At 47.7% G+C, this 10,102-nt stretch overlaps 1 protein-coding gene across 1 annotated transcript; it reads left to right on the forward strand.

The window, feature by feature from the left end:
* Positions 1 to 3,317, forward strand: LOC133407522 (protocadherin alpha-8-like). The gene has a single exon (XM_061685510.1). It carries the CDS (start codon positions 547 to 549, stop codon positions 2,917 to 2,919), a length of 2,373 nt encoding a protein of 790 aa, XP_061541494.1. The 5' UTR covers positions 1 to 546; the 3' UTR covers positions 2,920 to 3,317.
* The last annotated feature ends 6,785 nt before the right edge of the window (positions 3,318 to 10,102 follow it).

Here is a 10,102-nt window from a genome sequence, read left to right on the forward strand (position 1 = left end):
GTTAACTCTTTCCCATTTGTCAACTGGCAACGTTTCCATTTGTCTTTGACCTTTTCTCAATCCTTGTGCGTATAGCGGCTGAGCAGGTGAACTTTCCTCATGACCAAACAAGTGAAGAACTGCATACCGTATCTATGTACATCCCAGCATACTTCTCTCCTTGCATTATGTCATATACATTTAGCGTATGAAGAGAAAGTAACTATATTTTGTTGGACAATAACTGTGTGAAAGCAATGTACAATCAATCAGATACACATTTTTGAGTCCTGTTAATACTCTCCATGTGCTAAGGAATTATCACCACTAGGTGGCAATGTCATCCCAGTATACAGAGATGAGCATTCGGTGGTCCTGCCCCTTCTGGAATGGTTTTGTTCAAGTCATCAGAGGAGACGGAACGTTCACGAGAGACGGATGTTGCTGTCGTTTCGTTCCTGTTTTGCCTTAGGTTTTGGGATGAATTCAAGATACATATTGTGTCCGTTTGGAGGTTTCAATCTTCTGTGGAATTAGGACTCGAGTGCTGTAATCCAAGCTGGGAGGATGGGAGCAGCAGGACAAAGGCGAGGACTCTGTCTCTGCGTCATGTTGGTTTGTTTGGAGCAGGTTGCAGCACAGATCAAATATTCCATCGCGGAGGAAGTCAAAGTGGGAACCGTGGTGGGAAACGTGGCCAGGGATCTGGGACTGGACGTGGGCTCGTTGGCGGAGAGACGTTTTCGCATTGTTTCAGGCTCAGAGGGGGCTCAGTTTGAGGTAAATGCAAACAATGGCGTTCTCTTTGTGCGGAAAAGCGTCGACCGAGAGGAGCTCTGTGAGGGCGTCTCGCCGTGTTTAGTGAGGCTGAAATTAGTCGCAGAGAATCCCATGGAAATACATCACGTGGGCGTCGAAATTTTGGATATTAATGACAATTCGCCCACTTTTCAAGAGGAAGAGAAGATTTTTGAAATATCTGAATCCATAACTGCTGGAAAACGCTTCCAATTGCCAATCGCACATGATCCAGACGTCGTGAATACGGTGCGTGCGTACAAATTAAACACGAATGAATATTTTAATATACAAATTCGAGAGCGAGGCGATGATAAGATACCTTTTTTAGTCATACAAAAATCTCTAGACCGAGAAAAACAGGCTGAGCACAGACTTGTTCTCACTGCAGTTGACGGTGGAAATCCACCAAGATCTGGAAGTCTTAATGTCACCGTTACCGTGCTTGACTCTAATGATAATGCTCCACAATTTATGCAAGAAGTATATTCCGTAACTTTATCTGAAAATGTGAAAATGGGAACAAGCGTAATCAAGGTGGAAGCAACTGACCAGGACGAAGGATTAAATGGGGAAGTTGAATATTATTTTGGTGGAGAACTTGACTCTAAAATCTATGAAATGTTCAGTTTGGATAAAAACACGGGTGAAATAAAAGTAAAAGATCAAATTGATTTTGAGAAGGTTGACGTTTACAAATTAGACGTCCATGCTACAGACAAAGGACAACCTCCTTTGACAACCGATTGCAGGGTGATCATTAAAATCGTTGACGAAAACGACAATCAGCCCGAAATCGAGGTGACAACTTTGTCAAAAACCGTAGCGGAAGATTCCAAACCTGGGACTGTCGTTTCTCTTATAAGCATCACAGACAAAGACGTCGGACTGAACGGCAAAGTCATATGTAGTCTTTCACAAAATGTCCCGTTCGAACTAAAACCTTCCTTTCAGGATAACATGTACTCGTTGGTTCTGAAAGACAGACTGGATCGAGAATTAGTGTCGGATTATGACATCACAATCACAGCGACAGACTGCGGTCAACCTCCTCTGTCCACTTTTCAAATTCTGCACGTGGACGTGTCAGACGTTAACGATAATATTCCAACATTCTCGCACGATCCAATCCAACTTTATTTGCCGGAAAATAACGTGCCGGGGAACTCCATCTTTTCCGTCACCGCATTCGATAAAGACCTGAATGAAAACGCAGCGCTGACGTATCACATTAAGAGAGGACAAGGAAGTCAAGTGGACATGTCAACATTTTTAAACATCAACCCTGAGAACGGCGACATATCGGCGCTGAAGAGTTTTGACTTTGAGACGCTGAAAAGCTTCCAGTTCCAGGTGTCGGCCACCGACGGCGGAAGTCCTCCGCTGAGCGGCAACGTGACGGTGAAGGTGTTCATTCTGGATCGGAACGACAACGCTCCGGTCATCCTGTATCCGCTCGGCTCCAACGGTTCCGCCCGAGGCGCGGCGGAGATTCCCCGCAATGCCAAAGCGGGAGACTCGGTGACGAAAGTCCGAGCCTACGACGCCGATACGGGATATAACGGCTGGTTACTGTTTTCGCTGCGGCCGCTCGGCGAGCGCGCTCTCTTTTCTTTGGACCGCTATACGGGCCAGATCAGAACACTTCGCCCGTTCACGGAGACGGACGAGGCCGAGCATCGACTGCTCGTACTGGTCAAAGACAACGGCGACGTTTCGCTCTCGGCGACGGCGACCGTGACCGTCAAACTGGCGGAGCCCAAAGAGGCTTTCGCGGCTTCCGACCACGCGGGAAGCGCGGCCGAAGAGGACGAGCGCGAGGACCGGGTGACTTTTTATCTGGCGCTGACTTTGGGCTCGGTCTCGCTGCTTTTGGTCATCAGCGTGGTGGTGCTGATCGCCATGCGCTGCTCCAAATCCGCAGAGTCCACTTCCAAATATCTACAAGACGCTCATTATGACGGCACGCTGTGTCACAGCATCCAGTACAGATCGGGAGACAAACGCTACATGTTGGTCGGACCCAGAATGAGTATTGCTTCCACCGTCGCCCCGGGCAGCCACGCCAACACGCTGGTTCTGCCCGACGCCAGACGTGCGGCCGCAGGGGAGGTAAGACAGAAAAAAATCTATCGTCTCTGATGTTTCTTGGATGTTATCGGCAGAGCTTCACGTAAACACTGGCCAATTAGCCAAATGCCGGTGAATTTCAGCAGTGGCTGGTAAGATTGCTAGCCACTAGCCACTTTGGCAGGTGTAGTTTGATGTGAACTACGGCATGTGTCATGGAGGCGACCTAGAGGCATTGTGGTTTTGATGATGATATTCTTCATTTCAAAGGGCAATGACATGCATTACCCACTAGACTGCACAAGTGAGGGACAACGAGGCAGGTCATTAATCACAAAAGGAAACTCATGGTGCTTGATAAACCAGCAGTTCGTGAACAATATTAAACAAAACAGGGCGGGGGAAACACACATAAGGTCCTAAACTAATGCTAGGGAATAATTCACATCTAACATCAACAATAAAGTCAATCAATAAGGCAACTATTGTCACAAAGCTGCTCAGCATGCTGGGAATTCCAGCGTCAACTTCCTCGACAATACAATATATTTAAGTCTAGTTTTCTCAATCTGCATCCGACACAATAAACCAGGCCTATTTTACGAGTGGACCATTTTAAATTAAATTTCATATGGCCCGCCAGACTTTACTATTTTGATTTGATGTAACGTGTGTGTTTGCAGTGCTCAATAAAATCATGGCGATACAAAAACTCTGATGATGACAGGTTTTTCCAAGTGGACTTGCTGTAAATCGTTGCTTGCACATGTACACAAAAGATCTACTGGCTCGCACCAAACAAGATGAGAAACTACAAACTTTGAGAAACAAGACAGGCATCAAAGTCTTTCTTTCTGATATGACTGGTGGTCTTGTCCCGTTAAAAATGTGTACTCCTAGCTTGGTTGTGCAAAGGGGATAAATACAATCGACTTTCTTCAATCGACTTCACTCGCTGAGTGGCAAGGAACTCTGGGAAACCACTCGCCACAGTGGCCGGTGAGCAAAAAAGTTCATGTCAAGCCTTGTGTACAACCCAATGACTTGGGTGCACAGGCGGAATTTGATCCACGTTAAACTTTCGTCTGTTGAGAACAACCATGTTTACATCTTAACATTAATGGAGAATTTTTGTTGTCTTGGACAATCTATCTATCCATCCATCCATCCATCCATCCATTTTCTACCGCTTATCCGGGTCGGGTCGCGGGGGCAGTAGCTTTAGCAGGGACGCCCAGACTTCCCTCTCCCCAGCCACTTTATCCAGCTCTTCCAGGGGGATCCCGAGGCGTTCCCGGGCCAGCCGAAGGACTTAGTGTCCTGGGTTGTCTCCGGGGTCTCCTCCCGGTGGGACGTGCCCAGAACACCTGACTGGGGAGGCGTCCGGGAGGCATCCGAATCAGATGCGCCAGCCACCTCATCTGGCTCCTCTCGATGTGGAGGAGCAGCAACTCTACTCTGAAGATCCTGCCGGATGACCAAGCTTCTCACCCTATCTGTAAGGGAGAGCCCGACACCCTGCGGAGAAAACTTATTTCGGCCGCTTGTATCCGGGATCTCGTTCTTTCGGTCACGACCCACAGCTCGTGACCATAGGTGAGGGTAGGAACGGAGATCGACCGGTAAATCGAGAGCTACGCCTTTCGGCTTAGCTCCTTCTTTACCACAACGGACCGATACAAAGTCCGCATCACTGCAGACGCCGCACCGATCCGCCCGTCGATCTCCCGTTCCATTCTTCCCTCACTCGTGAACAAGACCCCAAGATACTTGAACTCTTCCACTTGGGGCAGGATCTCATCCCCGACCCGGAGAGGGCACACCACCCTTTTCCGACTGAGGACCACGGTCTCAGATTTGGAGGTGCTGATTCTCATCCCAGCCGCTTCACACTCGTTTGCGAACTGCTCCAGTGAGAGTTGGAGATCACGGCTTGATGAAGACAACAGAACCACATCATCTGCAAAAAGCAGAGATGCAATACTGAGGCCACCCAAACGGACCACCTCTACGCCTCGGCTGCGCCTAGAAATTCTGTCCATTAAAGTTAGGAACAGAATCGGTGAGAAAGGGCAGCCTTGGCGGAGTCCAACCCTCACCGGGAACGAGTCCGACTTACTACCGGATATGCGGACCAAACTCTGACTCCGGTCGTACAAGGACCGAACAGCCCGTATCAGGAGGTTCGGTACCCCATACTCCCGAAGCACCCTCCACAGGACTCCCCGAGGGACACGGTCGAACGCCTTCTCCAAGTCCACAAAACACATGTAGACTGGTTGGGCGAACTCCCACGCACCCTCGAGGACCCTGCCGAGGGTGTAGAGCTGGTCCACTGTTCCACGGCCAGGACGAAAACCACTCTGCTCCTTCTGAATCTGAGAATCGACTTCCCGACGGACCCTCCTCTCCAGCACCCCTGAATAGATCTTACCAGGGAGGCTGATGAGTGTGATCCCCCTGTAGTTGGAACACACCCTCCGGTCCCCCTTCTTAAAAAGGGGGACCACCACCCCAGTCTGCCAATCCAGAGGCACTGTTCCCCATTGTCCACGCGATGTTGCAGAGGCGTGTCAATCGGGAAAGCCCCACAACATCCAGAGCCTTTAGTAACTCCGTGCGAATCTCATCCAGCCCCGGGACGTTTGCCTCCGAGGAGCTTTTGACCACAACCCCGGAGATAGGAGAGCTCGCCTCCGAGAACCCAGACTCTGCTCCCTCATGGGAAGGCGTGTCGTGTCTTGGACTAACTTCAATTTCTATGACCTTGTAGTTGAGGAAAACATATTGTGATACACGTTACGTTACATATGTTCCCACTTGTGTCAGTAGTGCCGACTTCTGAAGAGCATCTTGATGACGAGCTCTTTGCGATGATGATGTTTGCTTATTGTTAAAGTTCACATTGATAATAACAATTAACAAGCATCTCATTCTACACTTGTCAATGTTTTCAAGAGGTACGGTGTATGCCGATCTGTTGCTGCTGCCGTGAATCTCTCAAAGTAGTTGCACTGATCATAATATGTTGCGATTGGACTGCTGTGTGTTGTGTTAAAAGTGGTGACAGGTGGATCCACATGAAGTCAATAACAATGCAAAAAGTAGCAGCAACGAAAGCACAAAACGACAACTCCAGACACCCATCGACTTCTTCATGACAACAATGAAGTTCAACATTCAACACTGCCAGGGCTCCGTCATATCTGACCAATACTGTAACATGCGAGGGGAAAACACGAGGCAAAACCCTGGAGGAACAGCACAGGGCTGACATACCAACAGAAAGCAAAAACAACAACTCACAAATGATACAATTGAAAACTATAAAAAAGGACACAATCGGAACATGGAAGTAGATTGGGGTTAACTCTTTCCCATTTGTCAACTGGCAACGTTTCCATTTGTCTTTGACCTTTTCTCAATCCTTGTGCGTATAGCGGCTGAGCAGGTGAACTTTCCTCATGACCAAACAAGTGAAGAACTGCATACCGTATCTATGTACATCCCAGCATACTTCCCTCCTTGCATTATGTCATATACATTTAGCGTATGAAGCGAAAGTAACTATATTTTGTTGGACAATAACTGTGTGAAAGCAATGTACAATCAATCTGATACACATTTTTGAGTCCTGTTAATACTCTCCATGTGCTAAGGAATTATCACCACTAGGTGGCAATGTCATCCCAGTATACAGAGATGAGCATTCGGTGGTCCTGCCCCTTCTGGAATGGTTTTGTTCAAGTCATCAGAGGAGACGGAACCTTCACGAGAGACGGATGTTGCTGTCGTTTCGTTCCTGTTTTGCCTTAGGTTTTGGGATGAATTCAAGATACATATTGTGTCCGTTTGGAGGTTTCAATCTTCTGTGGAATTAGGACTCGAGTGCTGTAATCCAAGCTGGGAGGATGGGAGCAGCAGGACAAAGGCGAGGACTCTGTCTCTGCGTCATGTTGGTTTGTTTGGAGCAGGTTGCAGCACAGATCAAATATTCCATCGCGGAGGAAGTCAAAGTGGGAACCGTGGTGGGAAACGTGGCCAGGGATCTGGGACTGGACGTGGGCTCGTTGGCGGAGAGACGTTTTCGCATTGTTTCAGGCTCAGAGGGGGCTCAGTTTGAGGTAAATGCAAACAATGGCGTTCTCTTTGTGCGGAAAAGCGTCGACCGAGAGGAGCTCTGTGAGGGCGTCTCGCCGTGTTTAGTGAGGCTGAAATTAGTCGCAGAGAATCCCATGGAAATACATCACGTGGGCGTCGAAATTTTGGATATTAATGACAATTCTCCCACTTTTCAAGAGGGAGAGAAGATTTTTGAAATCTCAGAATCTTCGCCTATTGGAAAACACTTCCAATTACCAATCGCACATGATCCAGATGTTGTAGTGAATACGGTGCGTGCGTACAAATTAAACACAAATGAATATTTCAATATACAAATTCGAGAGCGAGGTGATGATAAGATACCTTTTTTAATTTTACAAAAGTCTCTGGACCGAGAAAAACACGCTGAGCACAGACTTGTTCTCACTGCAGTTGACGGTGGAAATCCACCAAGATCTGGAAGTCTTAATGTCACCGTTACCGTGCTTGACTCTAATGATAATGCTCCACAATTTATGCAAGAAGTATATTCCGTAACTTTATCTGAAAATGTCAAATTGGGCACAAGCGTTATCAAGGTGGAAGCAACTGACCCGGACGAAGGATTAAATGGCGAAGTTGAATATTATTTTGGTGGAGAACTTGAATCGAAACTCTATGAAATGTTTAGTTTGGATAAAAACACGGGTGAAATAAGAGTAAAAGGTCAAATTGATTTTGAGAAGGTTGACATTTACAAATTAGACGTCCATGCTACCGATAAAGGAAACCCTCCAATGAGCACCGATTGCAGGGTGATCATTAAAATCGTTGACGAAAACGACAACCGGCCCGAAATCGACGTAACATCTTTGTCAAAAACCGTAGCGGAAGATTCCAAACCTGGGACTGTCGTTTCTCTTATAAGCATCACAGACAAAGACGTCGGACTGAACGGCAAAGTCATATGTAGTCTTTCACAAAATGTCCCGTTCGAACTAAAACCTTCCTTTCAGGATAACATGTACTCGTTGGTTCTGAAAGACAGACTGGATCGAGAATTAGTGTCGGATTATGACATCACAATCACAGCGACAGACTGCGGTCAACCTCCTCTGTCCACTTTTCAAATTCTGCACGTGGACGTGTCAGACGTTAACGATAATATTCCAACATTCTCGCACGATCCAATCCAACTTTATTTGCCGGAAAATAACGTGCCGGGGAACTCCATCTTTTCCGTCACCGCATTCGATAAAGACCTGAATGAAAACGCAGCGCTGACGTATCACATTAAGAGAGGACAAGGAAGTCAAGTGGACATGTCAACATTTTTAAGCATCAACCCTGAGAACGGCGACATATTGGCCCTAAAAAGTTTTGACTTTGAGACGCTGAAAAGCTTCCAGTTCCAGGTGTCGGCCACCGACGGCGGAAGTCCTCCGCTGAGCGGCAACGTGACGGTGAAGGTGTTCATTCTGGATCGGAACGACAACGCTCCGGTCATCCTGTATCCGCTCGGCTCCAACGGTTCCGCCCGAGGCGCGGAGGAGATTCCCCGCAATGCCAAAGCGGGAGACTCGGTGACTAAAGTCCGAGCCTACGACGCCGATACGGGATATAACGGCTGGTTACTGTTTTCGCTGCGGCCGCTCGGCGAGCGCGCTCTCTTTTCTTTGGACCGCTATACGGGCCAGATCAGAACACTTCGCCCGTTCACGGAGACGGACGAGGCCGAGCATCGACTGCTCGTTCTGGTCAAAGACAACGGCGACGTTTCGCTCTCGGCGACGGCGACCGTGACCGTCAAACTGGCGGAGCCCAAAGAGGCTTTCGCGGCTTCCGACCACGCGGGAAGCGCGGCCGAAGAGGACGAGCGCGAGGACCGGGTGACTTTTTATCTGGCGCTGACTTTGGGCTCGGTCTCGCTGCTTTTGGTCATCAGCGTGGTGGTGCTGATCGCCATGCGCTGCTCCAAATCCGCAGAGTCCACTTCCAAATATCTACAAGACGCTCATTACGACGGCACGCTGTGTCACAGCATCCAGTACAGATCGGGAGACAAACGCTACATGTTGGTCGGACCCAGAATGAGTATTGGTTCCACCGTCGCCCCGGGCAGCCACGCCAACACGCTGGTTCTGCCCGACGCCAGACGTGCGGCCGCAGGGGAGGTAAGACAGAAAAAAAACTGTTTTACTATCGTCTCTGATGTTTCTTGGATCACTTAAACACTGGCCAATTAGCCAAATGCCGGTGAATTTCAGCAGTGGCTTGTAAGATTGCTAGCCACTAGCCACTTTTGCAGGTGTAGTTTGATATGAACTACGGCATGTGTCATGGAGGCGACCTAGAGGCATTGTGGTTTTGATGATGATATTCTTCATTTCAAAGGGCAATGACATGCATTACCCACGAGACTGCACAAGTGAGGGACAACGAGGCAGGTCATTCATCACAAAAGGAAACTCATGGTGCTTGATAAACCAGCAGTTCGTGAACAATATTAAACAAAACAGGGCGGGGGAAACACACATAAGGTCCTAAACTAATGCTAGGGAGTAATTCACATCTAACATCAACAATAAAGTCAATCAATAAGGCAACTATTGTCACAAAGCTGCTCAGCATGCTGGGAATTCCAGCGTCAACTTCCTCGACAATACAATATATTTAAGTCTAGTTTTCTCAATCTGCATCCGACACAATAAACCAGGCCTATTTTACGAGTGGACCATTTTAAATTAAATTTCATATGGCCCGCCAGACTTTACTATTTTGATTTGATGCAACGTGTGTGTTTGCAGTGCTCAATAAAATCATGGCGATACAAAAACTCTGATGATGACAGGTTTTTCCAAGTGGACTTGCTGTAAATCGTTGCTTGCACATGTACACAAAAGATCTACTGGCTCTCACCAAACAAGATGAGACACTACAAACTTTGAGAAACAAGACAGGCATCAAAATGTTTTTCTTTCTGATATGACTGGTGGTTCTTGTCCCATTAAAAATGTGTGTACTCCTAGTTTGGTTGTGCAAAGGGGATAAATACATTTAAATGGGTTGACAATCTACTTTCTACAATCTACTTCACTCGCTGAGTGGCAAGGAACTCTGGGAAACCACTCGCCACAGTGGCCGGTGAGCAAAAAAGTTCATGTCAAGCCTT

Source organism: Phycodurus eques, chromosome 9 (genome assembly GCF_024500275.1).
Source record: "Phycodurus eques isolate BA_2022a chromosome 9, UOR_Pequ_1.1, whole genome shotgun sequence".
NCBI lineage: Eukaryota > Metazoa > Chordata > Actinopteri > Syngnathiformes > Syngnathidae > Phycodurus > Phycodurus eques.